Source organism: Pistacia vera, unplaced genomic scaffold (assembly GCF_008641045.1).
Source record: "Pistacia vera cultivar Batoury unplaced genomic scaffold, PisVer_v2 Contig465, whole genome shotgun sequence".
NCBI lineage: Eukaryota > Viridiplantae > Streptophyta > Magnoliopsida > Sapindales > Anacardiaceae > Pistacia > Pistacia vera.
In genome coordinates, this window is record NW_022196296.1 from 513,480 (window position 1) to 541,312 (window position 27,833).

Genomic DNA, 27,833 nt, shown 5'->3' on the forward strand with positions numbered 1-27,833 from the left:
AAATTAAAAAATTGAGCACTTTTTTAAATAATCCAAATAAAAATTATCTTGCTAGTTAAGGTTGATTTTAATTGGATTCATGTGTGCTATATTATATTAGAAAGACAAAAACTAACGGAGAAGTGTAAAATTTATTCAATAATACTATGAACATCGAAACTATGTATCAAATTCTTACACCGAATTACATGACTCAGACTAGCCATGTATCTCATTAACAAATATTTTGCGAGTGAACGACCATTGACTGTTATTAGATGGGAGTCCATTATATGTGGACACCCGTCCATGCGAAATGAACGATAGACTCTCGTCCATATTATATGGGTAGGAGTCCATTTACTATGGACGGGGGTCCACATTTAATGGACATCCATTGAAACTTTAAATTAAAAAAAGTTTCTAAACAAAAATAATGAACGAGCGTTCATATATTATAGACGGCCGTCCCTAAGTAATGGACGAGTGTCCACATATAATGGACGCGGGTCCATACTTTAAATAAAATAAAATTGTATACAAAATACAAGAACGCTCGTTCATCAGTTATGGACGGTCGTCCCTGAATAATGGACATGTGTCCACGTATAATGGACGCCTGTCCATACTGTAAATTAAAAAAAAATTATGGACGCCTGTCCATTATTCAGTGGACGGGCGTCCCTAAAACCCTAAATAATGGATGGGCGCCCACATATAATGGACACCCGTCCAATGAGTACTTTAATTGGAATTTAGGTCAAATCAATTTGGGGCAATTTTAAAAAACAACAAGCGGCTCTTCTTCTTCATCTTCATTCCCCATCTGCGCTCTTCTTCTTAGTCTTCATTCCTCATCTGCGCTCTTCTTCTTCTTCGAAGTTCTCATCTGCCGCTTTTCTTCTTCGTCGAAGTTCCTCATTTACTGTTATTCTTCTTCAAGTTTCTTATTTGCCATTATTATTGTAAGTGTTTTAGTCTATTTAGTTTCTCTTAATCACATTTTTTTATTGGTTTTGATTGATGATTGAGCTTGTTTTACAACGTTCACTTCTTTATCCTGGTTCCTCATCTGCCGCTCCAAGTCGTCGAAGCCATTTGCCATTTTTCGAGTAAATGTTTCAGTTAATTTGGTTTGTGTTCATCATGTTTTATTGGGTTTAATTGATGATTGAGGTTCAGTGGCTAAGGTATGAAGTATTGGTTACGACAATTCCATTATGGAAAGCAATTGATGAATGCATTAATATTGTCGTTGAAGCCATTTGCCATTTTTGAGTTTGTATTTTTTTATGCAAAATTTTGAATGAATTGCACTAAACAAATAATTGAAACCTGAAGTAGTTTATAATGTATAAGTGTTTGATGCTTTCGTCCTGATTGAACCAATTGAGTCTTCCTGTACGTCTTCCTATTAACTAGTGCCGCTGGAATGACTTAAATTGTGCAAAACGTAACTTTAATTGATTACTATAGGTAGGGGTTACTCTAGTTGTCATAGCATCTTGTAAATTTCGTCAAAAAACGATTGTACAAATTCATTGCGCTTGTAAAAAGTTTTGCGAGCTAGTATAATAGAAGATCTTAATTGAATACATCACACATGGGTTCTATACATGAAAAGTCAAGCTAATAGGAGAATCGGTTGAGTTGAGGTTATGGAATGCAGTGATGGGTATCAAGAAAAACTTCTTCTAACTGTCCTTTGATAGTATAATAGAAGATCTTCACATCGTATAAGTATCGCATGAAAGTCTCTTATTTATTCAATTTGATTAATGTGCTATTCACTCAATTTGTTTATTGGTCATGCTACAAATAATATATTTGGTTTACAGTTTTTGCCTATGCTTTGTTATGCAGCATGCTTGTTCGCCAAAAGGTTATGTCCAAGCAAAGGTGTCTTCCGTGGCAGCTGAGTTGATGAAAAGAGGATGGCAAGCTACCCATAAGTTTATTTTAAACTTCAAGGTTAAGATGTAAAAAATGCATATGCTACTTGTAGTGTTGATGATGGTATCTTTACATGTCATCTAGCTACTTCATGTTTATGTTTATCCAAAAACCCAAAAGAAGGGAGAGAGGTGTCAAGATTAGGATTTTTTTTATGTTTGCAATATGAGGTTTGGTGATTTCATAAATATGATATGATTTAATCTTTAAATCATGGGAGCTATATGGAAACATTTGGGTTGGTTTGACTTTACTTGAAGGGGGACCAAGTTTCATTTGTATAAGGGCGCAGGGTTCCTGACCCCTATGGTGAGTAGAAGTATCGTCCTCTTCCCCAACTTAAATAATTTTCCCTCTATTTGCTTTTGGCCCCAGACCCGTGGATGGTTTTTTGACAACTAAAATCTGGTTTGAGTGCTTGTTAGGCTGGTGAGTTATTAAACAAATTGTTTGGTATTTTTAATAAATTGGCCATGTATTGGTGGCAGTGGGATTATAAGTGATAATGTTGATCTCATTAAAGAGGATGGACCCAGAAAGGAAGGGTTGGATCTAGCAGTAGAACACAAAATATTAAATAGATGATTTGCAGTGAAATGATAATTTTCTTGAAGATATTATGAATTTGAGGATGAGTTAGTGAGGAAAATGGCTGCTTTTTTAGTGATGAGTCATAACTAACTTCTTCTAAATATCATATAAAAAGTGATGAATGCAGACAAACTATAATTATGTACAGGTTTCTGTCGAGATTCATGTTCTTATTGACACTTTTGCATCTTTCAAACTTCTTTAGTTATGACTGATTATGATGATAAATTTTTTATGTATACAGGTTTTAGAAGAAAGCAGAAAATGGTGAGAGCAAAAAATACAACCATTCCTCATGAAGGCACATCATCATTTGGAATCCAATTTCAAGACTTGTGACATAAAAAGCAATATGAGGAGGTGTCTAAAAGAGATATTTTCCTGAGAAGAAGTTTGGATTTAGTACTTATAACAAGTTTGGGTTTAGGTGATGAAATGAATGGTTGAATTCATAATTTGAAATGGGACCGGTTGGTGAGTATTAGATATGATGGATATAAGCATTTGATCTATGAGTTTTTTAGTAGTTTGGAAGTTGTGGAGACATATACTGATGAGTTTCTGGCGTATACAATGTTTTTTAGATTAAAGAATTATAACTTTGTAGTGAGACCACAAGATTTAGCAACCTGGATAGGATTTGATTTTGAAGGTTTGGATAACGTATCTAGAACGTGGGATTTCAAACAAGCTTGGATGGATGTTTCTGGGATAGGGATTTACCATCCACATAGGTGTAAATCTACAAAGTTAAAGAATCCTGCTATGAGAGTATTTCACAGATATCCGACTTACATATTTAATGGTCAGAAAGAGACAAATGGAAATGTGACGGTTAAAGATTTAATGTTCATGGAAGTAACAATAGCAGGGAGGCAAGTAAATTCAGCGACGTTATTGATTAAGAAGTTGAGAGAGGTTCAAGCAAAAAAAGGAGAAATATATTGGGGGATGCTTGTTATTTTAATATGTGAGAAGTTAAGTATTTAGATCACCCATAATGATGAAGCAAATAAGATTAAGTTTTCCACAAATAATTTGTTGGGGGATGTGACATTGTGTAAAATAGGTTTGATTAAAAAAAATATGATAGGAGAATGGTTTGTGATTAGGGATGAAATTGAGGGAGAAGCAACGGTTCAGGAAAGTGTTAGTGTTCCAGAAGGGGTAAATGAAGGACAAGTCTATGTGCGTAAAAGAAGAAGAACACGTATTGAACGCGTAAAGGAATCATACACAATATTTTGCAACTTAAACTTAAACTTTATAGTTTCATATTCCTTATACCCTCTTAACTTTTTAGGCACTTTCTTCATTATATGCCACAAACACCACCTATGTCTTGTACCAAGGAAAACAATCTCAATTACATTTTGCATGACCTTATCTTGTTTAGTGATAATTCCATTAGGAGCAACATCCATGCATTCAAGCCAAGAACAAAATAGCCATACAAATGTCTCAGTGTCCTCATGGGAAATTAACTCACAGCCTAATAATGTCGAATGTCCATGATGATCAACCCCCACAAAAGCAGCAAATGGCATATCATACTTGTTCATCGATACATTGTGTCGAAGGTGACAACATCACCGAATTCTTTATATGTAGCCTTACATCTAGCATCAACTCATAGCACATTCTGTAATTGACTCTCTTCATCAACATCAATCATGTACTAGAAATTTGAATTTTCCTTTTGCATTTTCATAAAATACTCAAGTACTACCGAAACATCTCCAACTCCAAGTCGTAGCCTTCTCACTTTTTCAATGTAGTTCCTACAATCTTTTTATAGAAACGTCAAATTATCTACACCTTCTGCCTTAACTGAACATGACTGAAAATTTTTACACGGTCTAATCCCAGCCACATCATTAACTTCAAGCCTCCTTTTCACATAAGATTGTATCGTTTAGTTAACCTTGAAATATCTTTTTGTCAGACTTGTAAGATCATGGTTATATTCAAGTATAACTGATTTAATTTCCCATTTGCATTGACCAATCAAAGCTGCACTAATTCGACTATTACAATTTGTTTTGGCAACATGTTGCTTTTTTAAGGTATTTCTGGATTTACATATCTCTTTCCCAGAACAAGAACATGCCACTGTCACATATCTCATCTCTCCATCATCGCCTTTCTTTGACGTACGTATCATTGCTTCAAAACCCATTTTGTTACCATACTGTTTGTAATACTTCACCGGACTATCAACTGAATCAAACACCATTCCAATACGAGGCTCCACTTCTTCCTCCGCACATCCCATATCTTCTAATTCATCACGTTCATTTTCCTGATCATTTAATAGTTTTATAATGGATAAAATTAGAATGTACTAATACAACACATCATAAGAAACAATACGATACAATAAATTTAAAATCATGTTAACGAAAAAGTTAAGGTTTTGAGCACAATTTACCTCGACATCATTGAAATAAAGCAAACTTGACTCTTTCATATTCTGTAATTTAATGCAAAACCAATACTAGTGTTCGAGTTCATGAATCTGATTCACAATAATCACCAACAAATATTCTCTATCAGTTATTTTCTATTGTAACATATATTCAATCCAAAATAGAATACAAAACTAAATAAATGCATAAGTTAAATAAAAACCCCTTAACAACCTCAACAAATCTTTTTAATCTGAACAAATTTTGATCTCCCTATCTCCCTTTCCACCCTAAACGATTGTTTCATGAAAAATTGATGGCTTTCTTTCTTGTCACGGTAGTTGGTTGTTGAGGAAGAAACCGGTTGTGGCTGTTGAAGAAGAAACTGGTACAACTATAGACGAGAAGAACGTAGATGTGAAGAACAAACAGGAACAATGAAGCAGAAGGCAAGAGGTATAAAATGAAGTTTTTTTCTTTTTTGTTTCATGTAAAAATTTTGGAGCTTGTTTTGGAGAAGTCGTATCGGAGAAGCTAATGTTTTTTACAAATAGAAAAAAAAAAGTAAATTAAAAAAAAAACATTTTATTATATTATGGATGGTCGTTAATATTATATGGACGGGGCGTCCGAAAAATTTGTTTTGATTTTTTTTTTTTTAATTGAAAGTATTGACGGGCGTCCATAATATGTGGACGCCTGTCCATTATTTAGGGAAGCCCATCCACTGAATAATGGACGAGCGTCCATAATTTTTTTTATTTTTTTTTAATTACAGTATGGACGGGTGTCCATTATATGTGGATGGCCGTCCATTATTCAGGGACGACCGTCCATTATATGTGGATGCCCATCCATTATCCAGGAAGGATCGTCCATAGCTGATGAACAGGCGTCTTTGCATTTTGTATATAATTTTATTTTATTTAAAGTATGGACAAGCGTCCATTATATGTGGACACCCATCCATTATTCAGGGACGGCCGTCCATAACCTATGAACGCCCGTCCGTTATTTTTATTCAAAAACTTTTTTTAATTTAAAGTTTGACCGGGCGTCCATTAAATGTGGACTCCCGTCCATAGTAAATGGACTCCCGTCCATATAATATGGACGGGAGTCCATCATTCATTTCGCATGGATGGGCGTCCACATATAATGGACTCCCGTCCAATAACAGTGAACGACCGTTCACTCGCAAAATATTTGTTAATGGGATACATGACTGGTCTGAGTCACGTGACACGTAATTCGATGTACAGTCGCAGTGTCCGTAGCATTATTGCAATTTATTATAGAAGGATGACCTACCATTTCTTTTCCGATGATCAATTTTTTTCATGTTTTCCTCTGTGAGATCGTTTGGTATTAAAATCATCCGTCTTACTTAGAAATCTAAGTTAGTGTTTTAAAACTCAGCCCGACCTAATTGGTTGAATTGGTTCAACCAAGACTCGGGGCTTTCACCGGGTCAGGTTACCAATTTCCCTATTCACCAAAAAACCCTAGAAATTGGGATGATGATCGACAAACAATTGAAGGCCGAGATGTTGGGGCTTTTGAAGAGAAAGTGCCGGTGAGTGCAATGGTGTCGACAAGGGTGATTTCTGATGAGTGAATCGATTAGAAATAAAAAAAAACCAACGGCAGCAACAATCGGCTTTTGCTGGTGATTGGCAAGGTGAACAGGGGTGAGGTGAGATGGGTTTTGGTCAGAAGGTTGAGGGAAGTATTTTTGCGGTGATAGGGAAGGTTGTCGATGTCGACGTTGGTGAGATCTGTTCGATTTCGGCCAGATCTTCGGTAGATTTTCTGGGGAATGGGCTCAAGGGATGATTTGTATTGCATTTGGTGTGTCATAGCCGCCAAACAGTCGACCGCCAATTTGTATTTGGAGTGTGTTTGCAAAATTTTAAACCTGTAAGAACTTAACAAACTTTGGGGGTGTATTTGCTAAATTTTAAACGTTTTGACACTCGGTTTGACCAACCGGTCAACTAAGGACCCGACAACTTTGCCAGGTTTTACCCTGAGTTGGTTATTAAAACATTTATCTAAGTATTAAAATCCTCCTATCACTATAAAAAATCTCCATAAAAATATCAAACATCCTGTTGAAAATTATCAAAAACTTTTATCATGGGTATCTAATATTTTTTAAACGAAACAGATGAATTTAATAATAATTAATAAATGATTTCGTGGATATAAAAATACTCAGATTCGTATGGTGTTGGACTGTTGGTAACTGTGTTAGAGCTTCCTATATTAATTTTGCAGACTCTCATCCACTTACTCAACAACTAATTGACCTATTAAAGATTCATCCAAGTTGACAATTAATTAAGTTGCGACTCCTCGTCCTCCTCTATCTTCTTGACTGTCTCTCTCAGGAGCTCCTCTACGCCGCCATGATTCTGGAATTATGGCCTCCACCTTTTTAACTTTGCATTGAATGTTGAATTATATACTTTTTTTTAACAGTTATTTATGTTTCAAGTAAAAATGTTAACGTAATTAAATGAATATAAACCGCATATTCTTCCGCATAAAAAGAAAAGTTGAAAGTAGTTGTGCCACTTAATTATAAGATTAATTTGAGCACCTAAACCTAAATTATTGTTGCTATTTTAAACGCTGAATCTATACTGAAAGGAAAGGTTTCCTCCCTACCCCAAAGTTAGTATTTGTCCATCAAATTTTCTATTTGACCATTTTTAACCACGTAAAAGTTAAGGGTATAAGTGGATTTTTTTTGCTCAAAGCCGATCAAATAGAAAATGATGGACAGAAACTAACGTTAAGATAGCGTTTGGTTTCGAAAATGTTTTATTACTGAAAAGATAGGATTACTAATGAGATAAATTACTTTGAAGATTAATAGAAAATATTATATTAAAATATTTGGTTAGATAGGTGGGTATAAATAATTAATATGTTTAGTTGGAAGAAATAAAAAATTATCGGGGGAAGCTTTTACTAAATTGCCCTTTCTTTTTAATATTAATATTAATATTATCATTATTTAGAGTATTACTTTAATTTTAACCCATTATATTTGAGATTTTAGCTAAAATACCCTCCATAATACAAGTTTAAAAATTAACAAAATACTTCCAACAACCCAAGATGATTGTCGAATGTCAACTACCACTGCTAACGACAGTTGTCGAAACAGCACACGAGCGGCCATATCTGGGAGTCAAAGTGTCATTAAGCTCTATTTAAAAAGGTGTTGACCTCTAAGAGAACAGGTCAGAACTTTTCTCAAGTAGAAATGCTTGCTTAGAAAAAAAAAGTTTCTCTTTCTCTGTGATTTTACTTTCTAGGAATTCATAAATAGTTTTCTATCATATTAGAGCATTTCCAAAATACTCTTTATATGATCCAAACTCTTTATTATAAAGAGTCAATTTATAAAAACAAAAGTCCAATAGAATATAAATTAGAGAGTGAGTTTGACTCTCCACATTTAGAGAGTCAAATTTCACTCTCTATCATAATTTTAATTAATAAACTATAAGTTCCTATGCATTTTATTTATTATTTCTCTCTCTCATTAAGTCTCTTTCTTAAAAATAAATAGCATCTTTATTAAATTTAAAAAGTCTATTGGATTTGAATAAAAATTGTATTCTTTATATTTAAAAATTAATGAGGATACTCTTTATTAATTTATATGAAAGATGCTCTTCAAAATAAAGAGTACCATTGAAGATGCTCTTAATGGCCCCTTTAGATTTAAAAATAGGGAGAATGACTTTTTCCCACCCAAGGTTTGGTGAAATAACACTTTCTCACCCGTTAAGTTTCAAAATGACACTTTCCCACCCATCGTTATGTTCTGCTAGAAAAATTTGTTTTAAGGAAGGGCAAGATGGTCAAAACAGAGAAACATACTTTTCCACGCCGTTCTTTAAAGCTTCCTCTTCTTCTAAACTCCATCTTTTCTTTTTTCTCCTTCTGATTTGTAATTTCATGCTTCTTTAGTGGAGAGACAACCTTCCTTTTGGGCTAGGTAAGTGAAATCTATGCACATGATTGGATGATCCTCCCGGTGAGTCATCAATAGAATCATTCCACTACAAAAAGCTTCACAATGCAACATAGTTAAAAGTTAAAACATACCAAATATATAGAAAACTGTGGATATTCAAAGCACAAAACACTTTCACAAAACGTAAACATCAACAGAACTTCAAAGTCCTAACAAGATGGCAAAGATAAACTGATGTACTGTCAAAGTAAGTCAAAAAAATGTTTTACAACACAAAACAGGAGCAGCTATTCTCCAAACTTCATTCACCCACTGGCAGATCTAACTGATTTGTATTAGTAATCAAACAAAATTGATTTACAAACTAGTTGAAGAAAACTCTGATTCAGAGTAAACAAATAAATACAACACTTATGCTCAGTAATCGGATATATCTGAGACCTTTAACTTCGACACCACCTCATCCAGAGAACATGATACTTCAATGCATCAAGATGCAGCCAATCCCTTCTCACTCAGAGCACCGTTAAGAATTCCGTGAAACCTGTCTGGAAGTATACAACCAACGACCTCACCAAGTAGATTAAGCAGATAGTAACCATTAGTTTTCCGTTTCTTCCTTTTTGCTGAGTTCTCATCGTCCTCTTTAGCCAAGACGTCGAGTTTACACCGTTTCAAACTAGACATTTGAGATTCTAAGTTCTACTTGATTATAATTCTTGAAACAAAACGATCAAACCAATCACCACATCAATCAAAAACTAGAAGGACTTCACTTCCTCCCACTCCCTCTAATTCCAAACCTCAACCCCCAAGTCTACGAATGCAACATAAACCCTAAGTTCCAATCAGTTTGGCGTTCAACAACAATAGAGAAATCAAATAATGATGTCACAGAGACAATCTCGCTCATTCAATCTCCAAAACAACAACATTAAAGACAAATTGAAAGTGAGAATCAAGATTGCGAGAGAAAGTTCTTTAGAGATAGAAAATAAGGGGAGGCAATTTAACTCCCCGGACATCCCAAGTTTGAATTTAAAAAAATAACCCTGAAAAAATTTTGTAATTTTTTTTAAGATAAAAAAACTGACGTGGCACACTTAGGATTCATTAAACATGTAAAACGGGTTAAACTGAAAATATTTAAACATATGTGGGTAATAATAATTAACGAAAGTTTATTTAAATTGTAAAAATTGCAAACGATCCCCCTTCTCCAATCAAAATCGATTAAGCGGACTTAATCGCTTAATCGACCCTAAGAAAACCCCGATGAAACAGCCACCCTTCATCGCGTTTTTCTTATCGTTTTCTGCCACCCAGTGTCGCAATCGTTTACTGTTTGTATTGAAGACATTCCTTCTTACTTAGAAAGAAACAATGGTTGACCTAAACAAATATTTTGACAAAGACCTTGCCCCTCTTCAAATTGTGGATGCAAGTGGTTCGAAAATTGGAGAATCGAAGGTTGCGGTGGAGCAAATTCCGATGAATGAAGTTGGTCCAGTAGGAGATGATACGACGCCGGTAGAAGACAGCCCGCCAGGTGAACAAGGGAGGGCAGGAGCCGAAATTGAAAATGAAGAGGGGGATGCCGACGCAACGTCAAGCGAGAAGGAGGAAGAAGATGAAGTAAAGTTAATAATTTATATATTTTATGAAATTATTGGTTGTTTCAGGTGATATTTAGTGTGTATTGCTATATCGTTTAATCTGAGTTGCTCCCGAAGCCAACCATGTTACAGGTGCTGGGTCCTACTCGTGAAGGATCCTTGTAGAAATTTTGAGCAAGGACAATGTTCCCCTGATTGATTTGGTTCTGGACCCACGACTTCAAAGCGATTCAGTATATTGCTTAAGCGATCTGGTATAAATAAGTCTGATCGCTTAAGCGATCTGTGATCTGTTGCATTATACGACATACCAGATCGCTTAAGCGATCCATCAGATCCATAACATATTTTCATTCATCTCTACCTACAACCGGTGCTACCACCCTCAGCTACCCACAATGCAAGAAAATATTTAACAAATTTCACTCCTTTCAACTTACATTACATCAAACACAACCCAATAACCTAAACAACTAAATCAAAATCATAACCCAAACCCAATCCATCATTAAATATTTGTAAATCGAACTATAAAATGGAAAGGGGAGATACACATACCTGGACGAAATGTTAGGAGGAGGAGGAGGCGGATCTGTGGCGGAGAAGATGTTAATGGCGGGGAAAAAAGATAGTGTTAATGGCGGGAAGAAGAAGATGTACAGGAAGGAGGAAGAAGAATATGTAGACGAAGCTTTGAATAAATAATAACCAGGGGAGGGATGCATTAATGGCAGGAGGAAGAAGAAGAAGATGTTATGTTTGGGTTTGTTTGCAAGAATTTCAGGTTTTTGGGGACATATTATAATTTTTAAAAGATTACACAATACTTCATTAATCCTAATTAAGCCATGATTAGTGTTTAATTGTTATTATTTTGTCTTAATAAAAAATAAGGTCATTTAGTAAAGACTAAAAAACTACATGGCATTTTAATTAAATTCAAGGCCAATATGACCTTTTAATCATTTGCCCCAAATAAGGGGGAAATGATAGAGAGATTTTTGGGTGAGAGATAGATTGTAGCAAGTAGAATGAGTAGCTTCATGTAAATTGACCATTTGCCCTTTTTCAAAACAATTTTTCTAATAGAATATAACGATGGATAGGAAAATGTCATTTTGAAACTTGACGGGTGGGTAAGTGTCATTTTGCCAAACCTTGGGCGGGAAAATGTCGTTCTCCCTTAAAAATAACGTAAGTTTTGCTTTTGTCAATGCATAGCTAAAATGTATAATAAGATCCCTCTATCATTGCTAAAAAAATTTAATGATATCACGTATGAAAATGTTTATAAATTTTTTTCTCACAACCTTGATGTGACAGTTCGTAATTGGTTAGTTCGCAATTAATTAGTGAGACTCATGTGAGATCCATTGTGAACCGATCAATTGTGAACTGTCATGTCAGGGTTGTGAGAGAGGGTTGTTGGTGTAGTCTTATTCATTAAAGATTCATCCAAGTTGACAATTAATTATGTTGCACTCTTCCTCCTCCTCTATCTCTCAGGAGCTCCTCTACGCCGCCATGATTATGCAATTATGTCCTCTACCTTTTTAACTTTGTATTGAATGTTGAATTATATATATTTTTTAACAATTATTTATGTTTAAAGTAAAAATGTTAACGTAATTAAATGAATATAAACCGCATCTTCTTCCGCTTAAAAAGAAAAGTTGAAAGTAGTTGTGCCACTTAATTATAAGATTAATTTGAGCACCGAAACCTAAATTGTTGCTATTGTAAAGGCTGAATCTATACTGAAAGGACAGTTTTCCTCCCTACCCCAAAGTTATTCTTTGTCCATCAAATTTTCTATTTGACCACCTTTAACCACGTAAAAGTTAAGGGTATAAGTGAAATTTTCTTGCTCAAAGCCAATTAAATAGGAAAATGATGGACAAAAACTAACTTTAAGGTGGTTAGGCTTCGGTAAAGTTTTATTATTAAAAAGATATGATTATAAGTGAGATAAATTATTTTAAAAATGAATAAAAAATATTATATTAAAATATTTGGTTAAATTTATGAGTATAAATAATTACTATGTTTGATTAGAAGAAATAAAAAATTATCGAAAGAAATTTTTACTAAATTATTTTTCTTTTTAATATTAATATTAATATTATTATTATTTAAAGTATTACTTTTAACCCATTACATGTAAGAATTTAACTAAAACATCCTCATAATAAAAATTTAAAAATTAACAAAATACCTCTAATCACCTAAAACGAACCCATCAACTATCACCGTCAACGAAAATTGCCGAAACAGTATACGACCGACTTGCGAGTCAAAGTGTCATTGAACTCCATTTTAAAAGGTGTTGACCTCTAAGAGAACAGGTCAGAACTTTTCTCGAGTAGAAATGCTTGCTAGAGAAAAAAAAAAAAAAAAAAAAAAAAAGAAAAAAAAAAAACGTTTCTCTTTCTCTATGATTTTACTTTGTAGGAATTCGTAAATAGCTTTCTATCCTATTAATAGGGTTTTGGTCTCAACCTTGCGTTCCTAGATTAAAAAATAATAAAGTTTTGCTTTTCTTAATGCATAGCTAAAATTTATAATAAGATCCATCATCATTGCTAAAAAAATTTAACGATATCACGTATGAAAATGTATAAAACTGCGGTTTACACTACCAAAGCCAGTAGAAGATGAGGCCGATCCGTTCCTTCTTCAAACAATTTCACTATTGAAAAAAAAAAAAAAAAAAAAAACTAATTTAAGAAAAAAGATACGAGCTTCAAGTACATTTGAGAAGAGAGAGGTGTTGGGTTCATAGAACTTGTATATTATTTATTACTTTCTTAAAGAGAAGAGATGCAGTAGCTAAACTACGAACAACCAGGCCAGCTGGTACCGATGATGAAACACAAAAAGCCCTTCATCCTCTACCTCTAAGTCTCTAACTCCACTTCATCACAAGAAAGAGATTTACCATAAGAGTTGTATTATCACTTTTAAATCATATTTTTCCAGAAATAAACACAGAAAACGACACCTTTTCAACTTTGAATTTGAACCAACCCTCTATCCAATTAATGAAGAATTTAAGACGTTTGAAAATCTTTCAACTGCTCACCTACTTCAGTTGGTGCCTACATTAACTGTCCTTCACCCACCTTCTTTCATTACACTTAGATCCTCATATATATCACCCCCTTCCCTCCATTAGCATTTCTTATCAGAAACCACCTCAATCTCTTCTTCTTCATTATTATTATTATGGCTAGAAGTGAACAAGATCTCTTGTCAACTGAAATTGTCAACCGTGGGATTGAATCTTCCGGGCCCAATGCCGGCTCTCTTACATTCTCTGTGAGGGTCCGCAGACGCCTTCCCGATTTTCTCCAATCGGTGAACTTGAAATATGTGAAGTTGGGTTACCATTATCTCATCAATCACGCCATCTATTTGGCCACCATACCTGTTTTGTTACTTGTTTTTGGTGCTGAGGTGGGGAGTCTCAGTCGGGAAGAACTCTGGAAAAAGCTGTGGGATGATGCACGCTATGATCTTGCCACTGTGCTTGGCTTTTTTGGTGTGTTTGTGCTTACCCTTTCGGTTTACTTCATGTCTCGGCCTCGCTCTGTTTATCTCATCGATTTCGCTTGTTATCGTCCTCCCGGTGAACTAAAGGTACATAAAAAATTGTCATCATGCATGTATGGTTATGGTTTAATCTTTTGGGTTTATTTGTTACACAACATGTTATCTTAATTTTAGGTGACGAAGGAGCAGTTCATCGAAAAAGCAAGAAAATCAGGCAAGTTTGATGAGGCAAGCGTAGAATTCCAAAGAAGAATAATACAATCATCAGGTATTGGCGATGAAACATACATCCCCAAAGCTGTGATGACTGATGAAAATTGTGTTACGATGAAACAAGGTCGCTTAGAGGCCTCAATGGTAATGTTTGGAGCTCTAGATGAGCTCTTCGAGAAGACTAGAGTTCGTCCGAAAGACGTCGGGATCCTGGTGGTGAACTGCAGCATCTTCAACCCTACACCGTCGCTCTCCGCCATGTTAATCAACCACTACAAAATGAGAGGCAACATCTTGAGTTACAATCTGGGTGGGATGGGCTGCAGCGCCGGGATCATAGCAGTGGACTTGGCCCGTGACATGTTGCAAGCTAACCCAAACAATTATGCCGTTGTGGTGAGCACTGAGATGGTGGCCTACAATTGGTACCCCGGCAAGGACCGGTCCATGCTTATTCCAAATTGCTATTTCAGGATGGGCTGCTCCGCGGTCCTGCTATCCAACAGGCGGCGTGACTACCACAGGGCCAAGTACCGACTTGAACATATTGTTCGGACGCATAAAGGCGCCGACGACCGGAGCTTCAGGTTTGCTCTTGTTCTTGAATTTGAGTAGCTTAGTTTAATTGTTTGTGCATATGTTTATGTGAGCTAGGACTAAGAAGATATTATGATTGGATAATGATTTATTTAAGAGCCTAATACAATTCCCCCCTTGAGGTTTCCTTATATAACATTTCCCCCTCAGATATCAGAAATAACAATTTATCCCTTCATGTCACTGTCTGTTAGGTTCTTGTAGATTATCTAACATATTTTACACTCAATCCGTTGAATTAAATAACGGAATACTGATAGTAAGGGATAAATTGTTATTTTTGATACCTAAGGGGAAAATTGTTTTTATTGAAACCTCAAGAGGAAATTGTACATGTATTAAACTCTTTATTTAATTCTTATTTTTATGAATGATCTTAATAGGATGGGGCCAAAATTACACTATATCATAAAAGTAGGCGTGGACAGAAATTAAGAGATTATGATTTATGAGCAATAGTAGTAAACTAGTCACATGCACAATTGTTTATCTTTTAGAGATTGATTAACAAATAGAAACAGTTGTTATTATTAGTATTTTACAAAAACTGAAAATGATTTTATAGATGGGATTTATGATTATTACTAGCTTTGAAATTGACTATTGAAACCATAATTTATTAAAACTTAGATTTTACAAATTTATGTTAATGGGGAGGATTTATTTTGATTAGTTATATGAACTGAATTCTAGATCTATATAATAGCCATAATTGCAATATTTTTCTTCAATTGAATTTGTAGAGCTCTGGTAAGTGAAGATTAAAAACATAGCATGTGAAATTTTTGAATAGCATTTGATCAGGTAAATGAAATGAATTAATGGTAGCCATGGTGCAGCTCTTGACATGTGAAAAGCCATTTAACTGTAAGATTTATGTCCCACCAGACACTAATTACTTCTCTCATCAGCTCCCATCTGTTAATTTGTTTTGTGAATTTTGTATTAATTTCAAATACAATCACATGTGGATCAGGTGCATTTACCAAGAGGAAGATGAACAAGGATTCAGAGGCTTAAAGGTGAGCAAAGATCTTGTAGAAATAGGCGGTGAAGCTCTCAAAACAAACATCACCACCCTCGGACCTCTCGTACTTCCCTTCTCCGAGCAGCTCTTCTTCTTTGCCACATTAATCTGGAGACACTTATTCGGTGGCGGCGGATTACAAACATCGGCAAAAAAGCCATACATTCCCGATTACAAGCTCGCGTTCGAGCACTTTTGCGTGCATGCAGCGAGCAAGACCGTGCTGGATGAACTACAGAAAAACATGGAGTTGAGTGACAATAACATGGAGGCTTCAAGAATGACATTGCATCGATTCGGCAACACGTCTAGCAGCAGTATATGGTATGAACTGGCGTATTTGGAAGCAAAAGAGAGAGTGAAAAGAGGAGATAGAGTTTGGCAAATCTCATTCGGTTCTGGGTTCAAATGTAACAGTGTGGTTTGGCAGTCGATGCGGAGTGTAAGGAAGCCTACTTCTAGGAATCCATGGCTTGACTGCATTGACAGATATCCTTTGCCATCTAATTAGGGTTCAGCAAATTAAAGGATGATAATAATGTATTAGCAAGTTTCCTTTTAAAGTTTGTGGCATCTGCAATACAGATATCTATATTATAAGCTTTTTGTTATGAAATAATGAAGTGTTTAATTAAATTTGTGAATGTTTGTTTGGTATTCCTCAGCTGTCACAATTATGGTCCAGCTAGTAGCAACTAATGAATAATTCATGATGTTGCATGGTGGTTGAGAACTGTCTGAGCTTGAGTGATTTTCCCAGAAAGTGCAAGAAAATGTGAAAAGAGTTAATGATGAGGAAACCAATGAATATTGGGAGAAGACACAAAGTAGTACAAATTAAGTTTCCACTAATGATTTAACTGTATGCCTGCCCCTTATTTCTTATCTTTTGGTACACTTGATTTAAACTTGAATTATTAAAGAAATTATAGCAGCAATAGTAACATTTTCTATCTTCCCCTGAGTCAATTTTAAGCCAGTTTTTGTTGTTTGTTTCATTGTTGAATTTTCAGCATGGATTCGACATGGCAGCAGCCACTAAGCCCAAAGCCAAAGGCCCAAATCCTATCCCACAAATGGAAAATTGATAAATGAGTCCAAATAATTGCTCAAAATGTTTATTTTAGACATGAATTTATAACTCGTAGTTGAATTTCAAGGCATGCAGAAGAGAGCAGTGGACTGGGTTGACCTTATTAATAAATTAAATTTACGAATTTCCTTAGTACACTGACGACTCTTCACCAGACTTTGTCAAATCTAAAGCTATAACCTTATTAATAATGAAGACGACTTAATTTAAGATGCGTATATTACATGTGGGTGAAACTTCACGTACAAAGTCAAAGTTTGCTTTTCTGTTTCTATAGAAACAAAACAAAAGCAAATTAATGGCGTACTTATATCTGTATATTACTAAAATTTTCTTGACTGAGTGATGGCCTGCCAGAATTATTTAATGAATTTCTACCACGATGGGGATGTATAGATGGTGGTTGAGGATGTTAATTCATTTTCACATGGAAAATTCAAAGACACGAGCCAATATGTAACTAAATCATTTACTGAAATGTTTGGTTAACTGCTGTATGTCGTGAATGACAATGAATATTTCTAATAAAGCTAGGTTTTGCTTTGCCCGAAAACTACAACCAACCCAAAAGTAATAGCTTTATTTTCATTGTTGCACCAAACATATCTCGTGCTTTCATGCCCATGACCATAAGGGAAGAAAATTGGACTGATACCAGTAAACAAGAGTTCAAATCTTTCAACAAATGGTTGAGTATATATGCAACTTAAAATTTTGAAGTAAATCATAATATATATTCTCTAAATTTATATATATATATATATGAAGTAAATTTGAAGAATTGTTGAGTTGAGAAACACTAGTGTTAGTTTTTGAGTTGATCAAAATAGATATTTTGTTTCTGACTTGTTTTAATTCCAAACCTTTTAGTCAATGAAAGACCGGCCTAACCCATATATTGTTAATAATGGATCATATAGTTAATATATACTTGATCTTGACCTTAGCCATAACACCCCAATTAATATATTGAAAATTAAACTAATACTTGGCTTGCCTCCCTTTCAATGTAGTTTCCATGAAGTGTTAAATAAACTCACGCATCAATCAATCAATGTGGGCTGCGCGCCAACTGGATTTGTCTCATTTTCATGAAGAAAAGAAATCATATTCATGCATATATTTCAGTTTCCTTTAAAATCTGGAGACACACACCAAGAGTTCTTCACATAATCCAGGAAATTTCGGTGACAGTGCGACAGACTTGTACACATGCTAATACCTTTAAGAACTACTGGAAATTAATATTCATATGAAAGCAAATATAATAAACCCTAGCTACTATTTTCTAAAGACCATTACTATGACAGTGAAAAATTCAACAAATATTTGTCTTATATTACTTTAGTCATGGCTGCAGAAACCAAGTCTTCAACTCCATGCATCATACATGCATGCATTTTTTCATATTTTTTTTTTTTTTTAAATTTCAATTATTGTTTTTTCTTTTTCCAAGTGAATTTGATGAAGTCATGTAAACACATTAATTTCCGAGGACCTTCCTAATTTCCTTTTAACTTTCCCAGATGCTTCTCTTCTTCGTCTTTCCTATTATTTTTTTCCAAACTGCCTATGAGTCTTAGCTCACTTCAATTATTTAAAATTACGACATAGCTTTGAGAGTAGAGGGAGAATGAATCGGGTCTATGAAAACGTGTACAACTTCGGTATCTTCGACATGGACTTGATCTTCTTCCATATGATCGTCAGATTACTGAGCAATATATTAATTCATCAGCTTTATGATTAATAGTAATTAATCGAAGTTGACTTTGTTATATTGGGCTATGCAAAAACAACACGCTATGGGTTTTCTGCAGTAATATATATATATATATATATGTTCATAAATAATAAAAGATCTATATATGTTAAGTGTTTCAAACAAATATTCTGAGGTTATACATAAAGAAAATGATATGGTTGTATAAATTAAGTCTTAAAGTCAATGGAAATATAAGAGCAAGCATCGATCTACCACTGAAAATTCAAGCTACAGTGGAAGAATTATAATAATTAATAAGTGGATCATCAGACCTCAAAAATTATATTCATTGACTTGAAGGAAGAACTGAAACACATGGGTTTAACAGTCAAATTAATAATATATATGTGGGAACACTAAGAATTCAAGGTAGTCTTATCCTAACTAATCTTTTTATATTTATAACAAGAACATGTTACCTTGTCTTTTATCATCAAGAGATCCAAAAGCTAGCAACTCATAATTAATAAAGGGAATTAAAAAAACATTTCAATTACTTTATTTAGTCTTTGTAAAACCGTGTAAATGTTTGTATTTGAATTATATTCAAGCTTATTACAAGCATACAGATAAAATATTTTATACCATGAACAAGAGAACTATATAATTATAAGTTATACGAAGGAAAGTAGATATTCAACTAAACACTTATACTAAATCTGGTACGGTTTCGTGAACCAAGTACCAAATAGTAATGAGCTTAATTAATTTTAAAATATAGGTTTTCAACTAGGTAATTTAAATATACAAGCCAATATAAGAAATGAAATCATTTACTGGCTACTGAAAACGAAAGGGTGGACTACTATTGAACCTACCATAATTCACTTAGAATAACTGAATAAGCTATATTTAAAATTAATTAATTATATTGATTAGGAAATAGTCACCCAACAACTCTATAAATACCACATCATTTCTAGTAGTTCCATCATCGATCGGAATAGAATTCATTAAGGGCTTAGTAGCTATATTATTATCAAACCAATATGGCTAGCCAACTGCAAAACCATGTTCAATATTCTAAAGTTGGGATAATCGGGGCTGGCATCAGTGGTATTGCTGCGGCTAAACAGCTTCGTGCTTATGATCCCGTGGTGTTTGAAGCCACTGATTCAATCGGGGGTGTTTGGAGACACTGTTCTTTTACTTCAACTAAACTCCAAACCCCTCGATGTGATTTCGAGTTTTCTGATTATCCTTGGCCTGAAAGGGATAATGCAAGTTTTCCTTCTTATATTGAGATATTGGAATACTTGCATGGCTATGCTCGACAGTTTGATGTGCTGAAATACATCAAGTTCAACTCCAGGGCGGTGTCAATCCGATATGTTGGTGACTGCGAAACCGCCCAAGCAGCCATGGTTCCGGGAGAATATGGCTCTCTTTTAAGAGGTCATTCCGTTTGGGAGGTTGCTGTGGAGAGTGGCCAAAAAAAAACTGTTCAGGTTACACACTTGTTGCTTCTTTTTCTCTTTTATCTTGACTTGCGCAGAGTCATAAATATTAAAACATGTGAGTCGTCAATGACTCATCAGCATCGTTGCATGCATGTCATAATATGTTTTCTACATGTGTTATGAATCATATTCATAAAGTTTACACCATTCGTTTTTTACTCATAAATCATTATTCCTCTCTCTCTCTCTCTCTCTCTCTCTCTCTGATAAGTTCATATGTACTAATACTACTTTTCTTGGTGCGTACAGTGGTATGCTTTTGAGTTGCTCGTGGTATGCATTGGAAAATATGGAGACGTCCCAAAAATGCCAAATTTCCCCCGCAATAAAGGCGAAGAGGTGTTTCATGGTAAGGTCATGCACGCCATGGATTACTCCAAGCTTGACAAAAAGGCCGCCACAGAATTACTTGAAGGAAAGAAGGTTGCAATTATTGGTTTCAAGAAATCAGCTATTGATCTTGCTGGTGAGTGCGCTGAGGCAAATCAAGGTATATATCAAATTAACTCTAACCAAATATATTCTTAGTTTGTATCAAATCCCATAAAGAAAATTTCAAATTTTGTTTGATAGGAAAAAGAATGGCTCAGCGCTGACTTATAAATAAATAAATATATATATAAAAAAAAATCTAATTGTACGACCTGATTAAATTTTTTCATGGTTGTGACTTTGTGATTGTGAACATGCTGTTTCTCCCAGGTGAAAAGGACCAAAGAGTCACGTTGTGAATTAAATATATATGCCAGGACAATCTTCATCTTTATAGAAAATTTAATGCTTTCTATAATCCATATGTAAACATGAGCTTGGACCAAATAATTTTATGATAATTAAAAGTGTCAATTGTTAATTCTCCCAGGTTCACATGCTTGTCCTATATATAATTACTTGATTAATTAATTAGATGACTTTCTGGATAAGGAGATACTAGTAACTACTAAGTAGTAACCACTGAAATATATGTAGTGGTAGCCAGAAGAATAATATTAAAGAATATTCAAGATGAGTAATTTTCTTTGTAAATATTTTTCCTCTTAGTCAGGCAATTTCATGGTTTTGTCCTTGATTAGAAATTGAATGCGTGCCACCTGATTGTGATTGAGAAAATGAAGTCTTCTTGTTTGTACATTGACATGCATATAATTTTGGTTTGGTTTTTTCCATGGCAGGACCAAATGGACAACCATGCACAATGGTGATAAGGACTTTGCATTGGACTGTTCCATCTTACTCCATATGGGGATTGCCATTTTTCTTGTTTTATTCAACAAGGTCTTCTCAGTTTCTACACGAAAGGCCAAATCTATGCTTCATCAGGACATTGCTTTGTTTTCTATTATCTCCAATGGTAATTAAATTTCTAATTTACTTTACATAATCTCTTCCTTATTATTGTAACAATTGTTATCATGATTTTTACTATATATTTTGATTACAGAGAAGAGCCATTTCCAAGTTTATAGAGTCTTACTTGACCTGGAAGTTACCCTTATCAAAGTTTGGACTAAAACCAGATCATCCATTTGTGGAGGACTATGCATCTTGCCAAATGGCGATCTTGCCGGAAAATTTCTTTTCCGAGGCGGAAAAGGGGAACATATTGTTCAAAAGAGCATCAAAATGGTGGTTTTGGAATGGAGGAATCGAATTCGAAGACAAATCCAGAGTAGAGGCTGATGTTGTACTTCTTGCTACTGGTTATGATGGAAAGAGAAAGCTACAATCTTTATTACCTGAGCCTTTTGCTAGTCTTATTGTGGACTCTGCTGGGATTATGCCCTTGTACAGGTAAACAAAATGAATAATTATTAAGATTAGTTCATGTGTAAATACAAATTAATTAAAAAGATTATATATATGATCACAGGGGCACAATTCATCCTTTGATTCCGAACATGGCGTTTGTGGGGTATATCGAGAGTATTTCGAATCTTCACACGGCGGAGTTACGGTGCAAATGGTTGGCTAGACTGGCTGAAGAGAAATTTAAGCTTCCAAGTGTTGAGAAAATGGTTGAGCAAATAGGAAAAGAGATGGAAATAATGAGGAGGACAACCAGGTTTTTCAAGAGACATTGCATTTCAACATTCAGTATCAATCACAGTGATGAGATTTGTGAAGAGATGGGGTGGAAATCATGGAGGAAGAGGAACTGGATCCTGGAAGCTTTCAGTCCTTACACCAGCCAAGACTATGAAGAAGAAAAATAAAATCTTTATATGAGTGGTCTGAAGTTAATTAATTATAATGCTAGAAAATAATGGAGAGTTTTGTATCTTCATATGACCACTGCTTTATTTGTCTCTCATATGTACTCTAAATTATTATTATTAATAGAATAAAAGGAATTAATAGTTATCTTATTTATTGAATAATTATATAAATGGCTATATGGGGCAGCTAATTATGTCAACAAGGGTGGCCAGGTGTAGTTGTATGGGTTAGGTTTTGACCATGGGAGCATAATTGAAGAACACACTGATTCTTTCACATTTGATCCATTATCATCTCATCTCATATAAAATACAATACCAAGATATACACTTAACCATATAAAATTTGTCTGAAATATATAAAAATTCTTTCTTGTCTTCAACTAAAATTATTCGTTATTTTTCTTTTTAGTCCCATCTTCAATTCTAGGTGAGGATATAATTGTAATAAAAAAAATATTATTTTTCTTTCTTTTTTTCACTTCAAAGCTTTATATTTTTGGTTTTCAAAAATTTAAAGTAATTTCAAATCAATCAAAATTAACAATTAAACATGAGGCTAATAAATCAATATCAATATTACACAATATGGGATTTAATTTGTTTACAAAATTACAAACAACCTTAAAACTCTTACAATAAACTAATTACTTCTAAATCCCACTTTGACAAAAAGAAAATCAAGTTTCATACCCATTAAAAGAAAGAAAAATGTTATCCTTACAAAGAAGGTTACAAAGTGAAGGAAAAAACAAAGAAAAAACTGAAAAAGAGAAAGAGAAATAGAGAGAAATCATGAAGATCAAGAGTAGAGATTGTTTTTGTATGCTCCTTTTTGTATTTGTCTTTGTAAAACTAACACTTCTTTAAAAGAAAACACCCTATTATAATAAATTCGTTATCATACAAATATGGATTAATTTGTTTACAAAAACAAGTAATCGGTATTATAAAATGGGGTTGACTATTAAAACACCATCTCAAGTTTGAAATAAATTAAATAGCCATAAACTTTATCGTTTAAAGGATTAAGCTTATATCGTTTAAACGAATGGTCATTTAATAAAGAGTTTCAAACTTCATAATTATTTAATTCATTCTAAACTTGAAATGGTATTTTAATTAATTTTCCCCATTATAAAATATGGATTTGTCTCATTCTTTATTGTTAATTTTGATTGATTTGAAAATAGGTAAACGACTTCTTCCCACCCAAATAATAGCCTAATAACACTTTTCTACTCAAAAGTTTCAAAATACAATTTTACTACTCAAATGTTATATTCCGTTAATAATTTCCGTTAAATACAATGATATTCATTGCGAAGATGAAAATACCATTTACCAAAACTCCTAACCCTGATTGCCCACTGATAGTCGTCACCATTCACCGCCCTCCTTCGCAGTTTGGTGTTAATTGACCATCATAACCTTGCTTATAACATAATTTTGACCATTTTACCCTTCTTCACAACAAAATTTAATAACGGAATTATGTTTTGGGTAATAAAGTAATATTTTGAAACTTTTTTTGTGGGAAAATGTCATTAGACAATTATTTGGGTGGAAACAAGTGGTTTACTCTTTGAAATTACTTTTACTTTTTGAGAATTGTATATATAAAGCTTTGAAGTATAGAGAAAGAAAAATATTTTTTATTACAATTATAAATGATGATGGGGCTAGCGAGAAAAACATTGGGGGCTAAAAGTCACTTCCTATTCATTAATTCCAAGTTTATCAACCAATATATCCAAAATCTCAAATCACAAATTAAGTTCCGCATTATTAAATTAAGGTTTGATCATTGGGTTTATAAACATTTGATAATAGATATGATGATGGTGGTGGGGGAAGAAGCCAAATCAAATGGGTGGCTGCAACTTGGGTTGAATTTTGGTGATCTACGATAATAGACATATATGGTTAAGCAAGCAAACAACGGTGGCATCGGTGGCTTTGAGTTTTGTGGTATAGGGTTGGGTTTTGTTTTTTACCATTTGTTACAGAAACTAGAAAGACTGTTTTTCCCTTAGGCCATCTAAATTTAACAGAGGACGACGATGGTTGGTTTCCAAAATTTGTAAAAGCTAGAGGGTCTCCAAAATTAAAATTACCTCCTCCTACCATTACTTATTTCAAGGGCGATCCACCAGATAAACACATTCTGATCCCAAATTCCTCGTTAATATGATTAACCCACAAGATTTTGAAATCAATTATATACACCCACACCCAGAAATACATAAGAGAATTCCAATAGTGCTGAATGTTAGTATCCGTGTTCAATTTTTGCCAGTCTTTTCTCTACTTCTTTTCTGGGCTCCTTGGGCAATGGCATTAAACAGATTCAGTGATAGATTGGAATAACCAATTCTTACTAATTAATATATTATATTAACAATATTATTTAAGGTGATCAAGAATTAAAGAGAAAATCCATGACCATCAGTGTCTTAAGATTATGATTTAATTTTAAACAGAGGAGAAAAATGCATAATTATTTCACATTACAGACCCAGATGGTGGTGGCTCCAGAGTTTCCTGAATTGAATTTCATTCTCACATGCACTCTTTTAATTCAAAAGCCACATATAAAGATGGAACAGTAATGAGAGCTACTTATATTATATATTGATATATCATATATTAAGGAATTGATGAGGAACAAAAAGCATGTTCCTCTCTTACATTATTTTCTTCTATGGCTTGCTATCTTTAACATATTGGCAAGCCTTATTTGAAGAAAGTTTCTAAAAGACTACCAAATACAAAACTTCATTTAAAGGAAATTGAAGGGAAGACAAAGATTTTATTGACAAAAAATAATCAATCCTTGTCAAGATAGCCACTCGCTGTCCATTCCTTCAAATTCTCCAATATCCATGCTGTTGATCAAAATTTTACAAGAGGAAAAAAATCAGTAAACTTATCATCCATCGGCAACAACTTTTGTACTGCCGTCCCAATAAACAAAAGATTAAAAAAAACAATTAAAAAACTCATATTTGTGGGCTGATCAAATCATATCAAACTAAACGCAGCCTTTGTAGAAAGACTCATGACACACATCTCATATGGAACAGGCTTGGACTCTTTGGACAGTTCAATTTGGATACGGACACTATAGATGTCACCAGAGTCTTAACTAAAATGGGAAAATTTTTAAAACTTCTTATCATATGCTTAACAGAACTCACCTCTCTCACCTGAATTCTGATAAGAATCACTCAAAAATCCTAAGTTCTAACTTTGAAATTACTATTCAGAAACATATTGGATGAGTGGTGTAAATGCATGGAACATAAAACATTTCCACACCCTCAAATTTAATATTTTTAACTGGAAACAACTTACTGAGGCAAGGCCGGATCTTGAAGGTAGTCATCTGTGTAGTTGTCACTGAGATGCTGCAAGCAGCTCTCATTTGCATTCAACCAGGATGGAAATTCCATGACTTCATCGAACGGATGGAAACCATCATCCTCTGTCTTCATTTCTTCAGGTTCAAGTTCCATGGTCTTCAAGAACTTGAACCACCAAGCTGATGTCATAAAATTCATAGTATCATTCCACTCTATCTGATGTTGCTCTCCTATTGATCTGATCTCGGCCATTCTCTCATCATCCATAGCTGGATGTAGGCCGGTTCCAGTACCACAGAATTCGAAAACATCTGAAACGGCAGATGGCCCCCCAAAGTCATGTGATATAGCAACTGAAGGAAGTTCTTCAGTAGCAAATGAAAGAGTAGGAGAAGAAGACGATGATGGAGATGCGGAAGAGTAGATTGATGGGTTGTTGCTGCTGTGGTAAAGAGAGGTATCTAAGTTGTTGAAATCATGAAGATTGAGGTTTAGGCCTAAGGTTTGGTTTGGAAGAGTAAAATTGAGGGTTTCGGGAAACGGCTGGGGAGGTGCTTGAGAAACGGGCCAAGAATAAGGAAAAGGAGGAGGAGGAGGAGGAGGAGGACAATTAGAGAAAGATGAATATGAAAGATTGTCTAAATAATTAGAGAAATTGGAAGTGTTTGATGGGTATATTCTAGGATTTCTCCTAGACTTTATCTTGCCTTCCTGTTCAAAACATGATTGAGGTGTTAGTTGTAAAGGTTGTGATTGTTTTTTTTGTTGTTGCTCTAGTTGTTGTTGCTCACTGGCCTGTTTCATAGCTGCCCTATGGAACTTGAGTGCAGTGACAATTTCTCTCCTAGCCTCAGCCATGTTTAGAAGCCTTTCTTGGTATGGCCTACTGGTGTGGAGTCTCCTCCTAACTTGTTTTTTATGTTGTTGCGGCTGTTGGGGTTGCTGGTTCTGCGGGGTTTCACTAAACCCTTCATCGAATTTGGTTAAATTTTGGGCAGAGACACTCTGATCACCATCAACACAATCAGGGTCTTTAGGGTTCATGGGGTCTTTGGTTCTTGATGAGGTCAGTTGTTTCACAAGGTTACGGATATAAGCACCAGAGAGATGAGGCTCATCTTTGAGCTTACTATTACTAAGCTTGCTGTCAATTTCCATTCCTTCTTTGCTTTCTTGCTTTGAAGATCTACCCCTCATGTCGCTCCCTATGTGTCTCACACTCTCAATTTAGAAAGGCAGAGAAAGAAGGTGGGTTGGGAAGATCATGGTTTTTTTTTTTTTTTCCTATATTGTGAGAGACAAAGTACACAACGCAGAGAGAGGCAGAGGCTGATCCGGAATACCCCTGAGGTCCTCATGGGTGTTATAAATACTAGTTTAGGGACAGTCTAGGGTTTTTAAATTCTTTTGGATTTTTCCCTCATTTGGCAAACCACATATATTATTGTTTTTATTAACCGCCTTAAAAAGGCAGTTAGAGGTTTGCTCTTTGCATTACTAAGTAACCTTTTTCTTTCTGCTATATTTATTAGAGGCCTATTCGTCTATTGGCTGGAATGCTTCTACATGAAGCTGCCCTAATCTTTCTAATATATCATCTTGTCAATAGTTCCCAAGCTAAATAATTAGAATAGATGATATGTCAAACATGCAGGATTACAACATCAGTTTGTAGGGAATAGTTTGTATATGTAGCGTTACTCTAAAACTAGTTCCTATTTAATAAAACTAAGTGTTCCCATCCAACTGTGAAACACTGAAACATCTGTTATCTAGTTAGTAAAGCAACAAGGATTAATAAGAGAAACAAGAAAAACATCAAACTACTAACACTTGTTAAATGCAAGAAATGTGCACCGTTTGCACTTGATGCCACAGATTACTCTAACTAAATAGTTTGAGCATCTATTAGGTGAAAATTCTATCAGAATTCAACAATTCATGAGAGTGCAGAATCAGACGAAGGTGAGGTCCAGTGACTCCTAGGGAGAATATATATAA

The 27,833-nt window shown here is 34.5% G+C and overlaps 3 protein-coding genes across 4 annotated transcripts; 2 read left to right on the top strand and 1 right to left on the bottom strand.

Moving 5' to 3' along the window:
- Positions 1-13,716: 13,716 nt before the first annotated feature.
- Positions 13,717-16,552, top strand: LOC116145731 (3-ketoacyl-CoA synthase 10). Its single transcript, XM_031431177.1, has 3 exons — positions 13,717-14,183; positions 14,271-14,896; positions 15,883-16,552. Exons 1-3 carry the CDS (start codon positions 13,770-13,772, stop codon positions 16,442-16,444), a joined length of 1,602 nt encoding a protein of 533 aa, XP_031287037.1. The 5' UTR covers positions 13,717-13,769; the 3' UTR covers positions 16,445-16,552.
- A 3,191-nt stretch (positions 16,553-19,743) lies between these two features.
- On the top strand, positions 19,744-22,556 carry LOC116145736 (probable flavin-containing monooxygenase 1). 2 transcript variants are annotated; one of them, XM_031431181.1, is made up of 5 exons: positions 19,744-20,239; positions 20,501-20,741; positions 21,424-21,602; positions 21,693-22,042; positions 22,122-22,556. In XM_031431181.1, exons 1-5 carry the CDS (start codon positions 19,781-19,783, stop codon positions 22,462-22,464), a joined length of 1,572 nt encoding a protein of 523 aa, XP_031287041.1. In that variant the 5' UTR covers positions 19,744-19,780; the 3' UTR covers positions 22,465-22,556. The 2 variants fall into 2 exon arrangements, with proteins under 2 accessions (XP_031287041.1, XP_031287042.1); XM_031431182.1 differs by having other exon boundaries at positions 20,501-20,717.
- A 2,706-nt stretch (positions 22,557-25,262) lies between these two features.
- On the bottom strand, positions 25,263-27,560 carry LOC116145734 (homeobox protein prospero). Its single transcript, XM_031431180.1, has 2 exons — positions 25,825-27,560; positions 25,263-25,355 (listed from the first exon to the last, which is right to left on the bottom strand). The coding sequence occupies exons 1-2, from the start codon at positions 27,027-27,029 to the stop codon at positions 25,307-25,309; spliced, it is 1,254 nt and encodes a 417-aa protein (XP_031287040.1). The 5' UTR covers positions 27,030-27,560; the 3' UTR covers positions 25,263-25,306.
- Positions 27,561-27,833: the final 273 nt, after the last annotated feature.

Coding starts and splice junctions, on each gene's coding strand:
- LOC116145731 (XM_031431177.1), top strand. CDS start 13,770: ATGGCTAGAAGTGAACAAGATCTCTTGTCAACTGAAATTGTCAACCGT. Junction 14,184..14,270: donor GTCCTCCCGGTGAACTAAAG/GTACATAAAAAA, acceptor TCTTAATTTTAG/GTGACGAAGGAGCAGTTCAT. Junction 14,897..15,882: donor GCCGACGACCGGAGCTTCAG/GTTTGCTCTTGT, acceptor CATGTGGATCAG/GTGCATTTACCAAGAGGAAG.
- LOC116145736 (XM_031431181.1), top strand. CDS start 19,781: ATGGCTAGCCAACTGCAAAACCATGTTCAATATTCTAAAGTTGGGATA. Junction 21,603..21,692: donor GTTTTCTATTATCTCCAATG/GTAATTAAATTT, acceptor TTTTGATTACAG/AGAAGAGCCATTTCCAAGTT. Junction 22,043..22,121: donor GGGATTATGCCCTTGTACAG/GTAAACAAAATG, acceptor ATATGATCACAG/GGGCACAATTCATCCTTTGA.
- LOC116145734 (XM_031431180.1), bottom strand. CDS start 27,029: ATGAGGGGTAGATCTTCAAAGCAAGAAAGCAAAGAAGGAATGGAAATT. Junction 25,356..25,824: donor CAAGATCCGGCCTTGCCTCA/GTAAGTTGTTTC, acceptor TTTGATCAACAG/CATGGATATTGGAGAATTTG.